The 24,270-nt window shown below is 47.9% G+C and overlaps 2 protein-coding genes across 4 annotated transcripts in view; one reads left to right on the top strand and one right to left on the bottom strand.

Annotated features, from left to right (window-relative positions):
• The window catches only part of DENND1C (DENN domain containing 1C), a 47,365-nt gene extending 43,646 nt beyond the window's left edge, over window positions 1–3,719 (top strand). For both annotated transcript variants that reach the window (XM_083593167.1, XM_083593166.1), the window contains 2 exons: window positions 2,090–2,312; window positions 2,406–3,719. In XM_083593167.1, coding sequence (XP_083449293.1) covers window positions 2,090–2,312; window positions 2,406–3,020 — 838 coding nt within the window. In that variant the 3' untranslated portion in view covers window positions 3,021–3,719. The remainder of the gene's footprint in view (window positions 1–2,089; window positions 2,313–2,405) is intronic.
• A 1,964-nt stretch (window positions 3,720–5,683) lies between these two features.
• CRB3 (crumbs cell polarity complex component 3) overlaps window positions 5,684–24,270 on the bottom strand; it is a 28,150-nt gene continuing 9,563 nt past the window's right edge. Inside the window, exons 2-5 of one of the 2 annotated variants that reach the window (XM_083594196.1) lie at window positions 19,027–19,284; window positions 12,469–12,530; window positions 11,303–11,443; window positions 5,684–6,037 (exon numbers count right to left, since the gene is read on the bottom strand). In XM_083594196.1, the coding sequence (XP_083450322.1) occupies window positions 5,954–6,037; window positions 11,303–11,443; window positions 12,469–12,530; window positions 19,027–19,102 (363 nt within the window). In that variant the 5' untranslated portion in view covers window positions 19,103–19,284 and the 3' untranslated portion in view covers window positions 5,684–5,953. The remainder of the gene's footprint in view (window positions 6,038–11,302; window positions 11,444–12,468; window positions 12,531–19,026; window positions 19,285–24,270) is intronic. The other variant, XM_083594197.1, reaches the window with a different exon arrangement.

The following is a 24,270-nucleotide window of genomic DNA, read 5'->3' as shown; positions in this document are numbered from 1 at the left end:
CTGGGAGCCAATGTAGGTCTTTCAAGACCGGTGTTACGTGGTCTCGGCGGCCACTCCCAGTCACCAGTCTAGCTGCCGCATTCTGGATTAGTTGTAGTTTCCTGGTCACCTTCAAAGGTAGCCCCAAGTAGAGCGCATTGCGGTAGTCCAGGGGTCAGCAAACTTTTTCAGCCGTAGGCCGGTCCACCGTCCCTCAGATCTTGTGGGGGGCCGGACTATATTTTGAAAAAAATTATGAATGAATTCCTATGCCCCACAAATAACCCAGAGATGCATTTTAAATAAAAGGACACATTCTACTCATGTAGAAACACGCTGATTCCCGGACCACCCGCAGGCCGGATTGAGAAGGCGATTGGGTCGCATCCAGCCCCTGGGCCTTAGGTTGCCCACGCCTGCAGTAGTCCAAGCGGGAGATAACCAGAGCATGCACTGGTTCCTGCCATCTGAGAGCACAGAAAACCGTTAGAAGGAGAAGAGTAGTAGCACCATCTATGCAGATTTCCTTAGCACTATTCTCTTTTTCTTTTTAAAGAGAGGCATGTATTTAATGTGCATAGTGATGTATCGAATGGACAGAACATATCCGCCCTCTTCAAAGCGTGGAAAGGTGCCAGGAGCTGCCTATGTAGAAATGCCTCTTTTAAAAAAAACCCACAGCAATGCAAGAGACAGCAGGAACTGTGTCCCATTAATAGGCGGAGCCCTGATTAATACCAGAGCGGGTGTGATTAACTTGCAGATAGACACCACTGGTGAAAAATTAGCATTATAACAAGGCAGAGTGCAAAGTGGGGCATTGCCTTTCTGTAGCGAGATGGCCCCTCCCACAGGATCATAGCTAGTGTGGTGTAGTAGTTAAGAGTGGTGGACTCGTAATCTGGTGAACCAGGTTCACTTCCCCGCTCCTCCACCTGCAGCTGCTGGGTGACCTTGGGCCAGTCACACTTCTCTGAAGTCTCTCAGCCCCACTCACCTCACAGAGTGTTTGTTGTGAGGGAGGAAGGGAAAGGAGAATGTTAGTCGCTTTGAGACTCCTTAGGGTAGTGATAAAGCGGGATCTCAAATCCAAACTCCTCTTCTTCTTCTCTTCCAACTGTGGCTTCTCTTGAATTCCTTAGCAAACAGGACAATGTCGTACTTGGAGAAGCTGCACAGCCCCTCCTGTAAAGATAGGTGAGCCCTGCCCTGTGGCCATCCAAGCCGAGTTTTGTTTTCGTGAAGTCCCTGTGAGTTTTGCTCCACAGGCATTTTGCAGAGAGCATGGCTGTGGGAAGAGGGTAACAGAGCAGGCCCAAACAAGCTTTTACAGGTCACCTACACCCAAAATAAATTTGGAAGCTGTTCTGTGGTGCAGCTCGACTGTCGTGCAGGTAATGTGATAATTAGCAGTGTTTAGCTCAAGCGCTGCCCGGGGCTAGTCTATAAACGATCACAACAATGCAAATCCACCTACCAACCTACTGCCTTTCACATGGGACAGGGACAACTGAACATACCCAGGTTCAAAACAAGGATGAATTGCCTTTCCTGGCTTTCCAGCTTTCTTCGTAAACTACAGAAGTCAAAATCTTGCTGAGCGGGCCAGAAACAATACAAAGAGGGACAAATAAGCCTGGTTCCCTTGGCCATTGTGTTGCATGAACATGCTGATCTCCCATGTCACTTTACATGGACCTTTCGAACGTCGTTGTTTTCATGTACCGCAGGGGTCAGCAACCTAAGGCCCAGGGGCCGGATGCAGCCCAATTGCCTTCTAAATCCAGCCCATGGACTGTCCGGGAATCAGCATGTTTCTACATGAGTAGAATGTGTCCTTTTATTTGAAATGTATCTCTGGGTTATTTGTGGGGCCTGCCTGGTGTTTTGACAAGAGTAGAATGTGTGGTTTTATTTAAAATGCATCTCTGGGTTATTTGTGGGGCATAGGAATTTGTTCATTTCCCCCCCAAAAAATATAGTCCGGCCCACCACATGGTCTGAGGGACAGTGTATCGGCCCACGGCTGAAAAAGGTTGCTGACCCCTGATATACTGTATAGCATTTTATTCCTGATCACATTTCACATGTGAAACATATATTCTTCCAGGGAAGTTTCCCACTCTTCCAGCTCAAGCTCGCTGGATTGTTCTTTGGAGCCTGGAGAAACTGAAAATCTGCACCCGGACTTCCTGGATACAGGTGGGATTGATCTCTTAGGTGAAATTTTTGAGACTCTAAACTTGCTGGAACCAAGCCAAGCCCAGCGGCCACTCTATGGGACGCGGAGCCTGGACTTCTGCAACCTAGAAGAGAGGAACTTCTATACTAAGGTAAGCCCTCCTAGTTTGGTTCTCTGTGCACCTGTCAAAGAGGCCAAGCGTGGAAAGCAGCAAATTCCAACTCAGTCTCTTTGTCTGTTGTAGCTGAGGCCCAGCAGGAACACACTCCATGAACCCCTGTCTGAGGAAAAGGATGATGATGATGATGATGATGATGATGATGACTCATTGTCCGAGGGCACCCTGCTCCCAGCCTCTCTGGATCAGGAACATGTGCAGAGTGCTCTGCTAGTGTCCACCAGAGCAGCAGAAAATAGCTTTGAGAAGTGGGACCGTGGCGTCCCTGAACCCGAAGAGATTCCTTGCCCTGAGAAGTCAGCAGTTCCATCGCGAGGGGAGACAGCAGTTGTTACCACTGGCTATGAGCTGCCGCAAGTGGCATGGACCCGGAATATAGACCACGAGAACTCCAGCGCAAATGAAAATGGAACTGAAAGCTGCACTGAGGTGGAGTCCGGCCAGGAGTCTAGGACTGACCAGATGCTCAAACTCACTCCAGCCATTGCCGCCGCCAAGGTAGAGCCACCAGCAACCAATTGCTCCAGCATCCAGTCACCTGCGGCTTTGTCCCAAAGAAAAGTGAATGTGGACACCGACTTCAAGACCAAGCACGGCGTGCCAGTCACTAGACCACCACACTCCTTGACTTCCCGGCCCTTGGCCAAAGTGTCAGAGCTGAAGAAAAGATTCGAGGCCTAGAATGTTCAAAGTGAGGAGTCTGTAGCCTCAGAAGAGGAACACCTGTCTGTTTTTTGACTTCCGGGGTGAAGTAGTGGCTTCTGTGGCTGAAGGCTGCACTACAGGCCTCTCCTCTGGTGCCAGAAGGCCGCTCTGGGCTTTGAAAGGCACTGGGGGAAACACCCCATCGCTCCGGGCATCAATAGGGATTGCTAGAAGCAGAACTGGGTTCTCCTCCTAGTCCCAGTGCATAGGACTCGCTTGCTGCCTGACTTGTAAGCTGCCCCTTGCTCACTACTAGGAGACAGTAGTGCTTTTTTTCTGGGGGTACGCATACCCCTGAACACTTTGTGAATCTAAGTTTGGCCTCATTGAGGGGCAGAATTTCAATATGAGTAGGAAAATGAGAGTACCCCTAAACATTTTTAAAGAAAAAAGCAGTGAGTGTGTGTTTGTGTGTACATACATTCATATTCCTGGGACTGGGGGAAAGACTGCTTTAGCACCATTCCTCTCCTAAACACATGAAACTGCTCTTCATGTAACTTTTCCCAATATGGAAACCATATCAGGGAAAGTATGTAACTGGAAAAGGACAAGCTGTCATCATGGGGTGGTTCAACATATGCACTGCTTGCCACTCAGTGGCTGCAACATCAGTTAATTTGGGGGGGGGGTTGTGCACATGCGAATAAACATAAATAAAACCAAGCAACGTTAGCTCCAGATGTGGTAATAGCCACTGACTTAAATGGTTTATAGGTAGAATATTCAATAAATTCATGGAACAGCGCAGGTCTGTCGATTGCTGTTATTTATGCTAGCCAAATGGACCCTCCAGGTTCAAAGTCTCTGAATACCAGCTGCCTGGGCAGGGGTAGTATTGCAAGTGAGGCTGGTTCCTCCATTCACTGCTTGTGGCCTTTCCAGAAGCACCTGGCAGACTGTTGCTAAAATCAAATCATTGTAGGTAAAAGCTAAATGTAAAGGACCCCTGGACGGTTAAGTCCAGTCAAAGGCAACTATGGGGTTGCGGCACTCATCTCACTTTCAGGCCGAGGGAGCTGGTGTTAGTCCACAGACAGCTTTCTGGGTCATGTGGCCAGCAGGACTAAATTGCTTCTGGAGCAACGAGCCACCGTAACGGAAACCAGAGTGCATGGAAACACCATTTACCTTCCCACCACAGTGGTACCTATTTATCTACTTGCGCTGGTGTGCTTTCAAACTGCTAGGTTGGCAGGCGCTGGGTCAGAACAACGGGAACTCACCATGTCGTGGGGATTCGAACCGTCGACCTTCTGATCAGCAAGCCCAAGAGGCTCAGTGGTGTAGACCACAGCGCCACCCATGTCCCACAAATAGTTGTATCTTTGGTCTGACCCACCAAATGCATCCTTATACCCCTGATGTTTTTGAACTGAATCAGTTCATTCCATCATCCTGTGCCTGGGCACTCTAGTGAAATCCATGTAGTTTATTCTGCAGAGATGAAGCCAGACAGCCCTCTTAGTACTAACTCGGAAACATGTGTGGCTCTTCCAAGTTATAGCTGGCATATGCAGATGGTAAAACTTGTTTCTCGGAGAATGAATAATGGAGCAGGAAGGAGCGGCCAGAAACAGCCTCTATCAGCATCAGTGCAATGTTTACACAGTGAAGAGCAGCCCTTTCTCAAGGGGTACAGATGATACCTATATTTCCAGCCATTCCAAACCCGCTTTGCACACTACAGAATCATAGGATCTTAGAGCTGGAAGGGACCCAAGGGTCATCTAGTCCAACCCCCTGCAATGCAGGAATCTTGGCTAAAGCATCCACAACAGATAGCCATCCAGCCTCTGTTTAAAAACCTAAAAGGAACTTCCTTTCTAGAGGAAAGGATGCCAGAGGGAAAATAGAGCAAGCAACTGTCAGATGGAATATCTGTCCACAATCTCCCCCCCTCCTCCTCCTGCTAATAATAATAATAATAATAATAATAATAATAATAATAATAATTTTTTATTATTTATATGCCGCTCATCTAGCTGGGTTTCCCCAGCCACTCTGGGCAGCATCAAACATTAAAAACTTCCCTTAACAGGGCTGCCTTCAGACATCTTCTAAAAGTCAGATAATTGCTTATTTCCTTGACATCTGATGGGAGGGCGTTCCACAGGACGGGTGCCACTACTGAGAAGGCCTCCTGCCTGGTTCCCTGTAGCCTCACTTCTCGCAGGGAGGGAACCGCCAGAAGGCCCTTGGCGCTGGACCTCAGTGTCCAGGCTGAATGATGGGCCAGCAGTTTTTGTTTGGGAGGATTTTTACTTCACAGTGCCCAGCCAATGCACATGAAAGCAGAGGACGTTAGACTTTGCAGATGAGGGTAAGCTTTGATTTTTCTGAGACAACTTACAAAGAGAATGGGGACCCTATCCCCCCACCCCCGATCTTATTGAACTACAACCTCCATCATCCCCATTTATCCATGGTGGCTGTTTGGGGCTGCTGATTCCCCATCCATGCAGTAGAGTACCTGTCGCTGGCACAAGGCATTAGGGAAATAAAGTCATCTGTATATAAGAACTTGCAGGAGTAGGGGAATACTTATGGACAGGGCAGTGCATATGTTCGCAGAGCACAAGGTAACAGCACTGGCTTCCCATACGTCTTGACTTCTCAAAGCATCAACAGAAACCAGCAACAATATAAAAAATCAGTTTATTCTAGGAAAAGGGAGGGGGAAGATTTTCAGTGATGAAAGAATAGCGGATTGACTTCGCAATGAGAAGGAAGAGAGAGGTACCCTTCCTTCTCTGTAACAGGTGCTAACCATTCCTCCTCTAGGGTGGAAGCTTTCCATGCTGAGGCTTTGCACAATGCTACTGCTTTATGGGGAGATGGATCTGCAAGCAGTGGAGCCTGTTGGCTTGCGGAGGGGGACCTGATCCACCGGGAGATCCACCAGGGAATCATACAGCAATAGTGGTTTCACTTCTGGCATCAGAGTTGCATGTTTTAGCAACTGTCATATTTGATTTGGCTGAGTATCCCACCTGTTTAAGGATGTGAAAGAACAATTGGATCAGGGGTGCAAGGACATACAAGGAGACATCTCAGCATTCAGACTTAGAAGAGTACATTTCTAAGTTGCCTTCTCCCTCCTCCTAAAAAACAGGGACATAATATAACTCGTGCACATTGCCTTGCCTTTGCAAACAGCTTGGTAAGATGCCTCTAATGGCAAAATGCTACTGAGGACACATCACACAGCCCAACGCAACCTTCTGTTGCACATGCCTAGATATGACATGCATTTGTACCTTATCAAGCATACAGTGGTACCTTGGTTGTCAAACCTAATCCGTTCCAGGAGTACGTTTGACTCCCGAAACCATTCGAAAACCAAGGCACGGCTTCCGATTGGCTGCAGGAGCCATTCAGCTTCCAAAGAACGTTCGCAAACCGGAAGACTTACTTCCGGGTTTTCAGCATTCAGGAGCCAAAACATACAAGTGCCAAGGCATTCAGGATCCAAGGTACGACTTTAGATCTAAAAATGTGTGAGAGATCCTGATTATTATAGTGAAAAGCCAATTGAGATGCTGTCGTATATTGCATTGATTACAGTGGACTGAACCACTAAGCAGAGGACAAAAGCCAATAAACCCATTTCCCAATTGGTTTTTGCTTCATTCGGTCTGCATTATAAACATTAACACCCACAATAACTATTCAAGTTTTCTGTGACAGTGGTTTCAAGTTTGGAAAGATATCGTGTAAATAATATTGTGGGAGAAGCTTAAGGAAACCCAGAACTAAAAGCAAGCAGCGTCCCATAAATGCTGTGTCTTTTTAATGATATTTTGTTGGAAACAGAACATCTGAGTGAAGCACAGTGAGAGCCAAACCCCTATTCCTCAAGGCCACAGCCACAATTTACAAAGACCTGTGCCAGTGGCTGACACTTCCAAGTGGCAGGCTTTTGGACGGCCTTAGAGCTGCAGATAGCCAAACTGACCCACAGGACAACATCCCCCAGAGATGTTTTCCTACACACATCCCACTGAGGCAAATGGAAGCTGTACAAAAGCCCCACAAGCGCATGCAGGAAAAATTCCTCATGGAAATTTAAAGTACATTCCCCCCTTCAAAAACAAATCCTGAGAATTGTAGCTCTGTGAGGGGTAAGCTACAGTTCTCAGGATTTTAGGGTGCTTTAAATGCATGGCACAAGTCTTTGTAACCAGCCTTAATTGTCCATTGGTATTTTAGGCTAACTCTAGTTTATACCAAGACAATCTGTTGAGTGGCCCCTCCCTTTAAGAAATGAAAAACAAAACTAGAGGGCAGGTTCATGGAGCAAGTGTTTCAAACAGCGGAGACTTCTGAAAGGAAAAACAACAACAGGTTTGCTTGTCTGCCCTCATTCACACAGGGTCAATGAGGGCTGAATCACCTGTTATTCTGGCATTTCAAGGGGTTGGGTTAAATGACCCCCAAGTTACCTTTCAACTCTACAGTTCTAGAATTCAATGGCTTATTTATTTATATTTTTACGTATTGTGCAGCTCTGCCAATTTGAAACGGTGTGTCTGTAGGCAAGTTGCAGTCTCCAGCCCACTTTCCCCAGGTAAAACATGGTGCGTTTCCAAATCCAAGAGGCACGGAGGTGGAAACAGAGCAAAGCACAATCACCTTTCCTTGGGAGAACTAAGAGAGTCACGGATCAGAAAGGAAGTTAAAAAAAAACAGAGCTGCCATTAAAAAAAGCTCCCTTAAAGAGACAGGACTTTGGTGGCACAGAACCGCTGAAACCAGTTGTGCAATGCAGTTCTGCCACCTAGTGCCTGTGGTGGGATAAGGGACTTTGCCACCCTTTGAATTGTCACTCTTCCACTGAACCAGGTCCTGTCAGGTTATTTGGCTGACCTGATCAACATCCCATACCCTTTTAAAATGTGGCTCTTTTGGGGGGTATTACTGGGTTATTGTTTTTATCTTGATTTTATATACTGTGATCTTTTTATGTGAACCACCCTGATACCTCCAGGTATAGGGCATAATAATAATAATAATAATAATAATAATAATAATAATAATAATAATTTGGATGCCAGGGTAGCTCTTTGCCCTCTGGAGAAAATAATAATAATTACTCCTTTCTAGGAATATAATAGAAACACAATCTGAACTCTATCCAGTTGATGGCAAACGGGAGAAAAGTCAAAGGAGAGATGCACAAATGTGAAGGGTCAAAAACAAGCCGCAAGAAAGGGCACCATTTATAAAGACAGGGAAGGGGGAGCTTTTCTTACCACCCCCTAATAGGTTTAAGTCTCCCAAAACTTCATTTTTTTAAAGCTAGCCTGAGGAGGTTTCTGGAAAGGACACATAAAATATCTAGGATACACCCCCCCCAGCTCAAGGCACAAGGTTGCGGCTCAAAATTACCGCCTGGAAGGACCTGCCAGAACTGTACAATTCAAATACCTTCCACAACTGAGCTTTGGGCAGCTCCTAATTATGCTCTAGTATAGCTCCCGTGAGCTGGAATGGGACTTAGGCAGGACAGCACCCTGATGGATTGTGCTTTATATTAATTAGCAACAGGGATGTTGTGGTTGGAGTTCACTTCAAGTGCCCTGGCTTCACCATCAACTTGAGACAGACCAGATATCTTGTACTGTAGGGCAAGGCACAGCATCCAATTTGCCCCGTGGAGATAGCCACCGTACAAAGAGATTTTTATCAGTAACCGCGTGGCAGCCTGTCTGCAAATCTTGCCAGGCAATTACTGGCCACATCTGGACCTATGAACCTCGGCTTCATAACATGCACACAGCCCAATCACTCACACGTCACCCTTCCCTTCACAGGAGCAGATAAATAAGTTATGATAGGGGGCAAGTCAATTTGTGTTACATCTGAATGCAGGCTCAGGGTTGGTTTCTCCCTAGCAAACCAACAAACCTTGATTTAAGACCAGCTAGGGTTGCCATATTTGAAAAAGTGAAAATCCAGACAGAGAAGTTGTTGAGCTTTCATTTGGGGGAGGGGCAAAGTTGTTGAGCTTTCTTTTTGGGGGGTGGCAAAGTTGTTGAGCTAATTTCAAGGGAAATTGCCCAAAACGACACTGCCGACATCAGTTGCCATACGTCCAGATTTCCCCAGACATTTCACTGATTTCTGCCCAGACACTGTTTCTGATGGCCAATTGCCAGCTATTTCCGGGAAATTCTGGAGATACGGCAACCTTACGCCAAGCTAGCTGATTAGGGAGAAATGAACCAGGATCCCAAGTCTGGATGTAATGCTAAAACCCCATCCTAGTCTTACCACTTGCACAAAGTGGGAGCGGCAGGCTTTGTGAATCAACCTGCAGTTCATGCAGAGTGTAGCTTTTTAAGCCAAGGTTTATCAATTTGTGCAGTCAGTACCTGAGCCTAGCCTAACTCAGAGGTGTGACAATAAAATAGGGAAGGGAAAACTCTACTTGCTACATTGAGCTCCTTGGAAGGAAAGTAGGATATAAGGGTAAAATGAACATGGAACTCTTCCACATCCACTCCCTCCTTGGGGTTAATGCAAGCATAGGCAAACTCGGCCCTCCAGATGTTTTGGGACTACAGCTCCCATCATCCCTAGCTAACAGGACCAGTGGTCAGGGATGATGGGAGTTGTAGTCCCAAAACATCTGGAGGGCCGAGTTTGCCTGTGCCTGGGTTAATACAAATGCGAAGCAAAGGTTTCCAATGGGACCTTCTGACATTTCCCACCCACATAAACCCACTTTATTTGGTTTTCAACCTCCTGCATTGTGTCTGTTGCAGTCCTTAGGCAGAGGTTAGATAGGATATCCAAAGTGGAACAAGGGTTGGAAGACCTGCAACGGCAATTGCCATTGATGGAAGCTGATGTGGAGCAAAAGCTAGGAGACTGAATGAGAACCAGGAAGGCCTCAGTTCAAATCATGCGTTCATGAGGACGACTTGGGGTGGCCTGGATGTTCCCTCCCAGTCTGTAATACGGGAATAATAATGCTGACCTACCCCTTACAGCGTTGTTGGAAAGACTTGAAATAATGTGCATAAGGTGCTTTTGAACAGGCTAAAGCAGACTTGAAATGCCTAAAGTGAAGTTTTGGAATTGGGTTAACAATACAGTGGTACCTCGGGTTAAGAACTTAATTCGTTCTGGAGGTCTGTTCTTAACCTGAAACTGTTCTTCACCTGAAGCACCACTTTAGCTAAAGGGGCCTCCTGCTGCCACCGCGCCACCGGAGCACGATTTCTGTTTTCATCTTAACCCGAGGTACTATTTCTGGGTTAGCGGAGTCTGTAACCTGAAGCGTATGTAACCCGAGGTACCACTGTATCTTGATGAGACCCTTTTGGGGGCCTGCCTCTTTTTATTTGCTGGGTTTCCATTTGGTATGGTCCTCCTTTAGTTTAAAACAGGGCTGGGGGAATCTGTGGCCCTGCTGCTAGACTCCAGCTCCCACCAGAATGGCCAAACTGTAGCCCAAGAGCCCCTAGGAGGGCCACAGCTCTCCCCTTCCCTGTTATGAAACATTTAAGAGTCACCTGCCGACTCAAACTGGCCAACCGTAAGGCAACAGGGTAATAACACTCTAGGTTGTGTCGACTTTTCTCTTGCCAGAGAAGGGAGATTCGTTTTTATTAAATAGTGGCATACTGAAAGGCACAGCGCAATACATTTTCTTTAAAAACAAGATCTCATGCGGCAGGACCCTTAAAGCCAAGAGCAGCCTCCCCACCCACCCTCTGCTCTTGTCCTGTTCACACAAAAGCAACAACTCCTGTGTCAGCTCGAGTGGCAATTCCACGCACTCCCAATTAGAGTCAGAAGAGTTCGTTCTTTGGGGCAGCATAGAGAAGGGAGATCTAGCACTGGGCAGTTGGCATTGCATGGGCTGAGGGGGGCAGCCCTCTCTCTTCTGTGTGCCCAGAGAGGCAGGATCCAATCTTGCCTTGAACTGTCTGCCTCTAGCCATTCCCGGCAGTGTGCATGCATGAGATCCAGCCGCTCCTCAAAGCCCATTCTAAAACATGTGTCTCCTGTGTGCAGCAGTTCACATCCAGCCCGCTGGGAAAGCTTTAAGAGACTTGCTGGGAAACCTCAAGCCTGGCAGCAGCAGAAGCACCCTTTTAAATGTTAGTGTTTTTTGGTTGTTTGGAGTCCAGTGTGTTGAGCGGCTCCATCCAAGCTGAGACCCAAAAGCCCTTTCCCTCATCTCAGATGAGTCGCTCTTCCGGGGGAAGCTTGAGGTTGGTGTTAGTTTCGACGCGGGCACCCACCTGCTCTTCGCTGCTGGGCCGGTAAGTGCCCTCTGTCTGCCGCTTCTCCCGGATTTTGAGTCCCATAAAAACCAGGAGGCCGATCAGCAGGAGGCCCCCAAAAACACACGGCACAGCGATGGCTGCCGCCAGCTCCGACTTCTGCCACGGGGAAAGAAAAAGGGGGAGGAACATCGTTACAGCGGAGGAAAGCGAGGCAGGGCCTAACACTGAGGTCCGGTGCCGAGGGCCTTCTGGCGGTTCCCTCGCTGCGAGAAGTCAAGTTACAGGGAACCAGGCAGAGGGCCTTCTCGGTAGTGGCACCCGCCCTGTGGAACGCCCTCCCACCAGATGTCAAAGAGAAAAACAACTACCAAACTTTTAGAAGACATCTGAAGGCCGCCCTGTTTAGGGAAGCTTTTAATGTTTAATAGATTGTTGTATTTTAGTGTTTTGTTGAGTGGTTGGGGAAACCCAGCCAGATGGGCGGGGTATAAATAATAAATTATTATTATACTGACATGCCGTAGGGGGGGAAACCTGGTCTCCCCTGCATGCTCCTTAGACTTGCACACCTGCACTGCACAAATCAAAATGCGCAGTCTAGATTCATGGGCATATCTTGAAAATATGGCTGCCCCGATCAACGGCTTGGCTTGCTGGTGTGGCTGCACCAATTGTTATGAGCAAACTGATGGGCAGCCCAGCATCAGGAGGGTCATGTGTCAGATGCAAACCTGAACTGTAAGCCAGGTTTTAAGCCCAGAGGTGCTGCCCAAACCCAGTCCTTTGTCGTCAACATTGCTGCTACCATAACATACCATCATCAACTGACCACAGCAGAGGGAGGGGGCCAAATCCAGCCCTCTTCCATTTTTTCCCCTTGAATTTTTTACCATGTTGTCTCAATTGGCCGCAGTCATTTTTGGGTAGTGGTGATAACAGCTGCCTCGAGCATGTAAATATCTATCAAATTTGCCGCTGCAGGCAAGAGCTTCAAAAGACACAAGGTGCCCTTGCCTGAGGTAAGGAAAGGCAGATCGAGCTAAGCTATGATCAGTCTGCACCTGCCTTGCCCAGACAATGATGCCCCCCCTTTAGGCAGCATTAGATGCCCACTTCAAGATCACCCCCCAAAAAAATACTGACACACACAGACCCTGCCCAAGAGAGTCAGACATACATACCGAAAGGCCATATGAAGGAGAGGGAGGAAAGGATGTGGTTTCCACTGGAGTGCTGTTAGTGCCTTGTTTTGGAAAGAGACAAACAGTAGGCGTTAGAGAAGAACATGGGTAGGCAAACTAAGGCCCAGGGGCCGGATTCGGCCCAATCGCCTTCTAAATCCGGCCTGCGGACAGTCTGGGAATCAGCGTGCTTTTACATGAGTAGAATGTGTCCTTTTATTTAAAATGCATCTCTGAGTTATTGTGGGGCATAGGAATGTCCCCAATATAGTCCAGCCCCCCAAAAGGCCTGAGGGACAAGATTTCACCTGACTCAGGTCTTTTGCCAGGCAACGAATCATTTTACACTCCTCCCTGTTTCATTAGACCACAGCCAAGAAGCAACATGCAACATAGGGCACTCTCCCCATGGAGAGCCATATTGCAGAATGGCCCAATTCATGAGGTCTGCACACACAGACACACTTTTTAAAAATAAAAAATTTTATTAAAAGATTTTCATGAATTACAAAAGAATGTGCAATGTCTCTTTTTTAGGGGTTCAGATTAGACGACAAAGAACAAAGAATGCACTGAAGATACACCTTTTAACCAAGAGCATGTGAATCTGACATGCAGAGAGGAGAGATAAGTGTGGGGGGGGTATTGTTGTTCCTTGCATTGATTTGTTACTTACGACATAAAATGTTTCATACTGACTCCTAATTGTAAAAGCATAAAGGTAAAGGTAAAGGGACCCCTGACCATTAGGTCCAGTCGTGGCCGACTCTGGGGTTGTGGCGCTCATCTCGCTTTGTTGGCCGAGGGAGCCGGCGTGTAGCTTCCGGGTCATGTGGCCAGCATGACTAAGCCGCTTCTGGCGAACCAGAGCAGCGCACGGAAACGCCGTTTACCTTCCCTCTGGAGTGGTACCTATTTATCTACTTGCACTTTAAGGTGCTTTTGAACTGCTAGGTTGGCAGGAGCAGGGACCGAGAAACAGGAGCTCACCCCGTCATGGGGATTCGAACCGCCGACCTTCTGATCGGCAAGCCCTGGGCTCTGTGGTTTAACCCACAGCGCCACCCACGTCCCTTGTATGTATGTAAAAGTATACATAATAACAAATTTAAAACAGGATTGAAAAGTTTCCACACATTACAGTTTTGGCTTCTGCACAGCAGAGGTTAACAGTGCATCCAACTGAACACCATGTACCCATGAGGCACATTCACACATTTATTCCACTGCATGTGCACTGCAAACAAACACTGCAGAAAGCTGTTGCCAGAGCATGTATCAGTGATATGCACACATGGAGAAACAAACAGCATCTCACACGCTACGGTCTCTAGGGAATGGGGGGTCAGCGGTGGGAGAAGCTGCTCGGGTGCCTGGCTGGCCGCACCATGGGGCCTCTGGGGTCTACTTGCCTCCTCCCACTCAGCCGCCCTACAGCTGGGGGGAAGGCAGCAGACGGACCGTTTGGGCAGCATGGAGCCTGTGCGCACCCAAGCCACCGCGTCTCTCCCAGGAGAGATGCGTGGCTCAGGGGTGCTGCAGGCCCCACAGTGAGTGCCGCCCGGCATTTTGTCCCCGCTCCCCTGTGGTGACATTCAGGGTGGACTCACCCACCACACACCCACCACACACCCCTTCCTCCATGCCTGTGGGGGGTGTCAAGTTTTGAGTTCTATTTCTTACCTGCTGGTTAGTGGGTAGGGGTATTGCTTTTGCTGAGGCAGCCAGGAGTTATTTATTAAGTCTATCATGCGCCTGGAAGAGCAAACCTTGGACTGCTTGAAGGAAGCATCAGAAAGCCCAATTCCGGTGGTCATGGACAAGCGGAGATTTGACACTGGATCAAGGGTGAACCAGTTGAGGAGAGCTCATTTCAGACCTTTGGAGTCTGGACTGTGGAACAGGCAAATACAGCCTGTGTCACGTTCTGGCCCTTTTTCCATCTCAAGATTTGGTGGTGACTATGCCAGCTTGGGGACGTGGGTGGTGCTGTGGGTTAAACCACAGAGCCTAGGACTTGCCGATCAGAAGGTCAGTGGTTTGAATCCCCACAACGGGGTGAGCTCCCGTTGCTCGGTCCCTGCTCCTGCCAACCTAGCAGTTCGAAAGCACATCAAAGTGCTTAGTCATGCTGGCCACATGACCTGGAAGCTGTATGCTGGCTCCCTCGGCCAATAAAGCGAGATGAGCGGCGCAACCCCAGAGTCGGCCACGACTGGACCTAATGGTCGGGGGTCTCTTTACCTTTACCTTTATGCCAGCTTGACCTGGGTCTCTGGGTGCTGCCTTGAAAATGCCAGGTTAGCCCATAATAAGATGTTCCTCGCCCACAATTTAATCAAGGATGAAGAAGCCGATGGGGCATCTATAACTAAGGCCTAGGTGGGGCAGCAGTGTGGGGTCGGCCTTCCCCAGTAATGCCCCCCGAGTACCAAGTGTACCTCCAGGGTGTGTTTGGGGGCTGGCTAGTGTGGCAGGCAGTCACTGTTAATGCCCAACTGATTCTCTACCTGAGCTATCAAACATGGTTTCAGATCTGGCATTGTGGCCCCCAAGACTGTTAGAACTGGAGGATGTCAACATTCACCACCAAGAAGGCCCTCTTGCCTGGTTCCTTGTAACCTCACTTCTCACAGTGAGGGAACCGCCAGAAGGCCCTCGGAGCTGGACCTCAGTGTCTGGGCTGAATGATGGGGGTAGAGACGCTCCTTCAGGTATACTGGGCTGAGGCCGTTTAGGGCTTTAAAAGACAGCACGAACACTTTGAATTGTGCTCAGAAACATACTGGGAGCCAATGTAGATATCTTTTAGGACCAGTGTTATACGGTCCCAGCAGCCACTCCCAGTCACCAGTCTGCCAGCCACATTCCGGATTAGTTGTAGTTTCAGAGTCACCTTCAAAGGTAGTCCCACATAGAGCCCATTTCAGTAGTCCAAGAGGGAGATAACCAGAGCATGAACCACTTTGTTAAGATGCTGTGGTAAACAGGTAGGGGCTCAGCCAGTGTACCAGATGGAGCTGGTAGACAGCTGCCCTGGACACAGAATTGCCCTGCACCTCTATGGACAGCTCTGAGTCCAAACTGACTCCCAGGCTGAGAACCTGGTCCTTCAGGGGCACAGTTACTCCATTCAGGAACAGGGAGTCTCCCAAACCTGTCCACCCCTGTCCCCTGCCCAAAACAGTACTTTTGTTTAATGACAGCCAAACTAGTCCTCAGGCTCTGCACTCTTCATGGGGATTCTTCATCAATGACACGTGATGCGGAGACAGGTGCATTTCAGAAAGGACCTCCCTTGGGCACATGAGGCCTTAATTACTAGACCTGCACCTCCTCCGGAAGCCTTCACTTACAGAGCTAAGCCCATGGCTTTCAATCTCTCCTGGGACAGGTGTGGTTCTTGCTGAGACAATTCTTTCTCTTAGGCATTCAGTTTCCATTTCAGGCTGGGCACTGCCCAGGAACCAGAGGATGCATGGTGGAGCAACCTGGTTTGTGCCTTCTCTCCGGGAATCCACACCCACCGTGCTGGGGACGGCACGAGTGAGTCAGACAGAGCTCACTCCTTGAGCCAAGGGAGCCAGAGGCACGCCCTGAAAGTGCTTTGCAATTGACAGGTGAAGCCTACAAAAACACTTCAAGGAAGTCCAGAGTGGCTCTGACACATTCCTAGAAAAAGGAGCTCCGTTCTGCTTTCTGGGATGACCTGGCCTCTTTGCTTGAAACTATTTCAGGATCAAGAATGATCCAAAGACCTATCCACCCTTAAATTGAATCCTAGCAAGAAGCGTGCGTGACTTTGACCCCCAAAATGAATTTGCTTGAAGGAATTTGCTCCCCGCCCCTTTTTTTTGAAAATTTTAAAGTTAAATATTCTTCAGACACTCTACATCTGTATTTGTACTGATAACCATTTTTTGACAATCCTTGCTATTTTGATAGAATCTCAACATTTAGTAGTTGCGATCCAAGAGTACAGTCATACCTCATGTTATGTTTGCTTCATGTTACGTTTTTTCAGGTTGCGTCCCGTGGCGACCCGGAAGTACCAGAAAGGGTTACTTCTGGGTTTCGCTGCTCGCGCATACGCAGAAGCGCTAAATCACACTGTGCACCTGCACAGATACAGCGCTTCAGGTTGCGGGCTTTTCATGTTGCAAACGGGCCTCCGGAATGGATCCCCTTCTCAAGCAGAGGTACCACTGTACACTGGTACCTTGGGTTAAGAACTTAATTTGTTCCGGAGGTCCGTTCTTAACCTGAAACTGTTCTTAACCTGAAGCACCACTTTAGCTAATGGGGCCGCCCACTGCCGCCGCTTTGCCACCATGCAATTTCTGTTCTCATCCTGAAGCAAAGTTCTCAACCCGAGGTACTATTTCTGGGTTAGCGGAGTCTGTAACCTGAAGCGCCTGTAACCTGAAGCACCTGTAACCTGAGGCATCACTGTATTCTATTGCTGACATGCAACACTGTTTAGCAAGATACAGCATCTAATGGTGTTTTATATTGAATAGTATCTGAAGGCTGACACAGCGACAGAGCAAGCCAATCGGGCGCCTGGGGAGGCGCATGTGCCCTGAGCCCAGGGGCGGGGCCAGCTGCCCGTGGGGCAGGGCCAGCTGGGGCAGGACGCTCTGCAGGGCCTCCAAGGTCTGCCTCCTCCCACTCAGCCACCCTACAGCTGGGGGGGAGGCAGCGGTGGACCATTTGGACAGAGTGGAGCCTGCACGCACCCAAGCCACTGAGTCTCTCTCCCAGGAGAGATGCGTGGCTCGGGCGCGCTGCAGGCCCCGTGGTGAGTGCCGTCCGGCATTTTGTCACCCCCCTCAGTGGTGACACCCAGGGTGACCCGCCCCCATTGCACCCCCCTTCCTCCACCCCCGGGCTGACATTCAGTAATACCTAGGAACTTAAAGGTTCCTAGGTATGAATGGCTTTCCCCACCCCCCAGCTGCCCCCAAAAAGGTTAACCTATGGCAGGCTTGCATTTAACAAATTGACCAGGAATTCCGTGCAGGTGAGAGGGTGGGTTCACAGAGGAGTGACAGCTCTCTCCATTCCTCCTCCACCCACAGCTAGCACAGAAGCCAAGCAGAATGGTAAAGGGGACCCTGCCCGCCCCGCCCCCAACCAGCTTATTTGGTTCAAAACATGTTTCTTTATTAGCTTGAGGAATTCAGCACCCCACTAACATTACCATTCCATCACACCAAGCAATTTGGCTTGCCAGACAGAACAATCCCCTACCCACCCACCCACCCCCATGCGCTGTTCTGGGTGTTCTCCCAATTTCCACAGAGTGGGTGCAAGGGTAGGAGAGCGGGGGGAAGAACCATTGCACAAGCAGAAGTCATTGCTGGTGGGACTCATTTGTTGAATCCCACCCTGCACTTCCAAGCAGGGGGGCTTCCCCTCTGGCCAGCACGAAAACACAGGCTTCTAGCCGCTTAGCAGCCTCTTTTCTTTTTTAAGCCATGCCAATAACTTTTATGGCTTCTTTGCACGATTGACTCATGGCAGGTTTCCAGGGGGCAGTTCTGTTACACTGAGATCCATGCTAATGCCAAAGGGGGAGATTTGTTGATACAGTGACACCTCGGGTTACATACGTTTCAGGGTTACATACGCTTCAGGTTACACACTCCACTAACCCAGAAATAGTGCTTCAGGTTAAGAACTTTGCTTCAGGATGAGAACAGAAATCGGGCTCCGACGGCGTGGCAGCAGCAGGAGGCCCCATTAGCTAAAGTGGTGCTTCAGGTTAAGAACAGTTTCAGGTGAAGAACGGACCTCCGGAACAAATTAAGTACTTAACCTGAGGTACCACTGTACTGGGGTTGGAGAAGGCGTTTTTAATAATAAATTTTTATTTATACCCCGCCCTTCCCAGTTCAGAAAACCAGGCTCAGGGCAGCTAACAACATATTTAAAACACTTAACTGATGCAAACAATTGATTTTAGAGAAAGCTTTCTGCCTGTTGGTCACTTAGTGCAGCGGTGGGAAACCCTTTTGCAGGCCGAGGGCCTCTCCCCAGCTGTAGAAAGGCTGAGGGTGTGCACAGTCAGTATGGGTGCCTCTTGCACAGCAACCGTATGGGCTGCCACGCATGCGCACCCTGTATAGGACGCCACACGTGCGCTGTATGGATATCACGCACGAGTGGTGGCCCGTACGGCCGTCGCATGAGTGACAGCCCGTACAGAGTGCGCATGTGCGGCATTCTGTACTGTCGCAGCGCATGCACACCTCATATGGGGTGCTGCACATGCGCACCCCGTACGGATGTTGTGCGTGCGCCACCGGGCAGTTCACCCCGCCCTTTGGCATCTCGCCCCGGGTACCAGAGAGGGTTCCTCCACCACTGATTGCAGCCAGACAAAAAACACTCCAGGAAGATGTGAAGCAAGGTAAATGAGGCTCGGGGAAGAAGTGGTTGGGGAGGGGACATGGCCCTGGGAGAGTTCTAAGAGCCAGAGATATAGGCCAGTGCACACACACACACCATTCTGATCACTTTTCTTCTGTTTGCAACAGCGAAGGGAGCACTCACCTTGACACAAAGTGGGCTGTAAGCAGGACTGGAGAGAGACTGCCAGAAGGAATCCAAGCTGTTTCAAGCGAGCCATCACCCTCCTCCCCAGCCAGGAGTGGGGCAAGGGGAAGGCAGAGGTTACCCCACTGCCTCCACCAAGGAAGGAAGGGAAGCCACAGGACAAGATGCTCCCTTTGCCCCGCAGCTGCCTCCAAAACACTTCAGCCGGTATAAAGTCCTGCAATATCCGATGGTGGAGTGAAAGGCCTGGAATTTCTAAAGAGAGGGAGAGAGAAAGGAAATCTGTGATACTGCAAAATATACGGCTACTTCTGCTACCTGCAATTGCAGGGATGGAAAAACCTGAACACACCCAGACTTTGCTAGCCTCCAGCTCCCAGCATCCCTGACTTCATAGAATTTATTTTATTTTATTTTATTTTATTTATACCCCACATTTGAGGAAAACTTTCCTGAAAAGGCAAAGTTACAAAAACTACCAATATATATGAACTACTTATTTTAAAAGCAGTACAGTGGTACCTTGGTTCTCAAACTTAATCCATTCTGGAAGTCCGTTCCAAAACCAAAGCGTTCCAAAACCAAGGCGCACTTTCCCATAGAAAATAATGCAAAATGGATTAATCCGTTCCAGACTTTTAAAAACAACCCCTAAAACAGCTATTTAACATGAATTTTACTATCTAACAAGACCATTGATCCATAAAATGAAAGCAATAAACAATGTACTGCAGTCACACAATCAATCAATCAGGAACTGAACTGGGTTCCACACAGTCACAAAAACAAAACAAAAAAGCCGCAAAAACAAAAATGCAAAATAAGTAGCAGAAACAGACAGACCTCAGCATAACACTCAAAACAGAAGTGTGACACTCAAAACGGTGTGTCCGATATGTATGAGACCGCACACGCGTGCATCGTGCCGAACCCAGAAGCGGCCCAAAAACATCACAAAAGGGGCGGAAGTGACATGCGGTGTTTGCAGGCTTTTTCAGTTGGTGTTCCTAGTATACACAAGTTCACGCAAGGGCGCAATGACCTGGAATACAACCACCGTGCAAACAGGGAGTTGCCTCTACTTTAAAATGTAATGTAAACTTGCAAATGTGTATGTGTGCGTGTGTGCAGGTCCACTCATCAGGGAGCCAGAACTAGCAGCTCCTTCCTGTCCAATGTACTCAGGGATGGCATGTCAGTTTAAGACAGGCCTCAAGTGAGCTTGCAAGGTCTATCCTAGCAACACTCCCTAAGTGGATCTGCGAAAGAGCAAGTCCAAGCAGCTCACCAATTATCAGGGTCATAATGCCCTTTTTCCTGTTCTGCCTTTTTTTTCTTTTCTAGGGGCCAGCGCCACACCCTGCAGCTATACCTATTAAAAATAGGGACTGTGTTTTTCTTACTCACTATGGTAATGAATAGTGCGTATTAAATTTGCTGCTGTTATATAATAACAATCTGTAGCATTTCTTGCATAAAATAATAATAAAAATAATATATTATTTATACCCCGCCCATCTGGCTGGGTTTCCCCAGCCACTCTGAGCGGCTTCCAACAAACACTAAAATACAGTAACCTATTAAACATTAAAAGCTTCCCTAAACAGGGCTGCCTTTAGATGTCTTCTAAAAGTTTGGTAGTTATTTTTCTCTTTGACATCTGGTGGGAGGGCGTTCCACAGGGCGGGTGCCACTACCGAGAAGGCCCTCTGCCTTCTTTTGTCGTGCTTTGTTATAGGGATGGGGAATCTGTGCCCTACCAGAGGCTGTTGTACTCAAACTCCCGTCAGCTCCAGCCAGCAAGGGCAATAATAGTCAGGGATGATGGGAGTTCTAGGCCATCAACATCTGGAAGGTCCACAGCTTCCGTTAATAAGAAGATGGGGATGCGGGTGGCACTGTGGTCTAAACCACTGAGCCTCTTGGGCCGGCTGATTGGAAGGTTGGCAGTTCAAGTCGGCACGACCTAGCAGTTCAAAAGCACTCCAGTGCAAGTAGATAAATAGGTACCACTGTGGCGGGAAGGTAAACCGTGTTTCTGTGCGTTCTGGATTCCGTCACAATGTCCCGTTGAGCCAGTAGCGGTTTAGTCCTGCTGGCCACATGACCCAGAAAGCTGTCTGTGGACAAACGCCGGCTCCCTCAGCCTGGAAGTGAGATGCGTACCGCAATCCCATAGTCACCTTTGACTGGACTTAACCATCCAGGGGTCCTTTACTTTTACTTTACTAATAATAAGATACTAATTATTTATATTTATTCATTCATTCATTCCTATGCCAGAAACTCATGTAAAATCTAAACAAATGCTAACAATTAAGAATTTAGGTTATCATTTTAGTGTCGTTATGTCAAAGTTCTGGCCAAACCACCACAAGCTACAGGGGAGAGAGGGACAGAGCAAGCGGTGCCTGTCTTCTGAAGTATGTGAATTTACACATCAGGCCCACCTCATCCATGAAGGGAAGAAGAGATGCATCACCCTGAGTGCTTTTCCTACTAAATGCAGTCAAGTAAAAGTAGCATGCAATAAATTATTTACCAATATTAGATTGCTTCTGCAACTGCTTGCCTCTCCCCAGTCACCAGTTACCATATATCTGTGGGCCATTTGTTACATTCTGTTGTTGTTCAAGTAAAAGAAGAGGTTTAAAGACTCTCTCAAGGCAACGTCTTTGCCCCTGTCCAGATGGTAGCACCAAAACAGTGGCACACATCCTCTTGTCCTGTACTCCCTACAAAGACCAGAGGAATGAGATCATCACCCCACTCATACTAACCATCCCAGGGCGCTCAACCACTGCCGCAATGTCCTTTCTTCTATCAGATCAAAATGAGCAGATAACAGCAAAGGTTGCTAGGTTCATAGCAGGGGCAATCAGAATAAGGGCCACTAACTAACTGCTGATTCAAGACTTTAATCTGTGCTCTTATATCATATACTGTGTTTTTATATGCATATACTGTAATGTTTTACTGTTGCTATAGCCATTGGCTAATGCAAATAAAGTTTTCTCTCACTCTCTCAAGGCAAATCTACAAAAATGTAGTATAAACAGCGACAAATGGGAAACACTGGCCTATGATCGCGTCAATTGGAGAACAGCCTTTACCAAAGGGGTCACGGACTTCGAAGATGCTCAAACTCAGGATGAAAGGGAGAAACGTGCTAAGAGGAAGGCATATTTGGCAAACCCTCACAGTGATCAACTCCTGCCCGGAAACCTATGTTCCCACTGTGGAAGGATGTGTGGATCCAGAATTGGCCTTCACTTACGGACTCACTGTTAAGATTGTGTTCATGGAAGACAATCTTACTCGACTACGAGTGATCACCAAAGAAGAAGAAGAAGAAGAAAGATATTCTGTTGTCACCAAAGTCCACCCAAAGGAACCCTATGCGAGACTTAATCATCCATGCTATTACCAGGGCCTCGTCGCACATTACACTATCAAGATAACCCATGGGCAATGAGCAGGTGTTCAAAAATGTGTACCTCATTTAGGTATACTTGTTGGAGACCGAGGACTGGACGTAACTCATTTTTCAGAAGACACACAGTGTTGGGGTGCAAAGTGGGAGAAACCTCAAGAGTTGTTGCTAGGAAATGTGTGAAATAGCAGGCAGTGGAGCCAAGCTGACAAAGGGTTGCAATCTTTTCACGTTTACTTCGAAATAAGTCCCACTGAAACCTATGACTTAACTTCCACTAGCACAGCATGGTGGTTCAGTAGCTGAGCTATGAACCAGAAAATCCCAGTTTGGATCACTTCAGGCAGGAACTCTTTGGCTGGGCTTTAGGCAAGCCACTGATTGATCTGTCCCTGCACTGAGGGTACATAACACAGGCCTACATAACAAAGAGTTGCAAAACTGACCCAGATTAAGCTTGGAACACTCCGAGGCAATGTGATATAAATGCACATAAAGGCAACAGATTAGCATTTAAATGATGCTGCCTAGAGGGGTAACAATGGATTTTCCTGGATTTGGAAGAGTTGAGTCTTGCCTCTGGCAAGACACATTCTCAGCCTAAACCTCACCTCAAGGACATTGTGGGGAAACATAAAGTGACACAGGCCCTATCATCAACATCATCATTATAGGGTTATACTGTAATTTAATGCTCAAACCTTCAGGGTTGGGTGGGAAAGAGGTCTAAAAATAGCCAGCTTGCATTCATAAGCTGGGGCTAGGCAAGAGTCACCGAGTGACAGAGTTATTTCACATGATGACATCAGTCCCTGTAAGCAACATCACACTTCCAGACATGGAGGAAACCAGAAGGTGGGAAGAAAACATGGCAGAGGAACAGAGCTTGGCATTGCAACATCAACCAGGAACTAGGAAGGAAGGAAGGCAAGCTAAGAGCATATTTATTTATTTAAATCACACCTGGGCAGGATCTCTCTTCCTGGCTCAACTTCCCCCACTTTTGGCAAGCAGCCCAAAGCGAAGTGGGGAGTCTTGTTGAACAACCTTTAAGCAGGACTCACTGCCTCTCCACCCCACTGTTCCCAACCACCTAACTTTTTAGAAGTATTGTACCCAAGCTCTTCCAAGGTACCATATAGCACCCTCTTTGACTAGAGTTTCACGCTGTACTATTTTCTGGTTATATTATAATATTATTGCGCCATTATTGTTGTTGTTATTTCTGGGAGTGCCAGCAACATTGAAGGGGTAGCGATATAATTTCAGAAATAAGAAAACATACAAACATACCTGTGACATGCTATAAAGTTATCAGTGATTTGAACACTGATCTCAGTCACCTGCTCTGCCAGTATTCTGGCTGGACTGCAAGAAGATCAAACATCTCCATTCTGAAGGAAATCAGCCCTGAGTGCTCACTGGAAGGACAGATCCTGAAGCTGAGGCTCCAATACTTTGGCCACCTCATGAGAAGAGAAGACTCCCTGGAAAAGACCCTGATGTTGGGAAAGATGGAGGGCACAAGGAGAAGGGGACGACAGAGGACAAGATAGTTGGACAGTGTTCTTGAAGCTACCAGCATGAGTTTGACCAAACTGCGGGAGGCAGTGGAAGACAGGAGTGCCTGGCGTGCTCTGGTCCATGGGATCACGAAGAGTCGGACACGACTAAACAACTAGATAACAACAAAAGTGTATATATTGTTATAAGTTTGGGGAGGGGACCCCCTAACCCTAGAAATTAATAAATGGCAGGATTTTGATTATTTGGGATATGAAGGGAGAAATACAAGCTGCAGAGGAATT

This window comes from Podarcis filfolensis, assembly GCF_964270895.1.
Source record: "Podarcis filfolensis genome assembly, chromosome: 17".
NCBI classification, from domain to species: domain Eukaryota; kingdom Metazoa; phylum Chordata; class Lepidosauria; order Squamata; family Lacertidae; genus Podarcis; species Podarcis filfolensis.
Note: the sequence above shows the minus strand (reverse complement) of the source record. Positions and strands in the feature narration are given on the sequence as shown.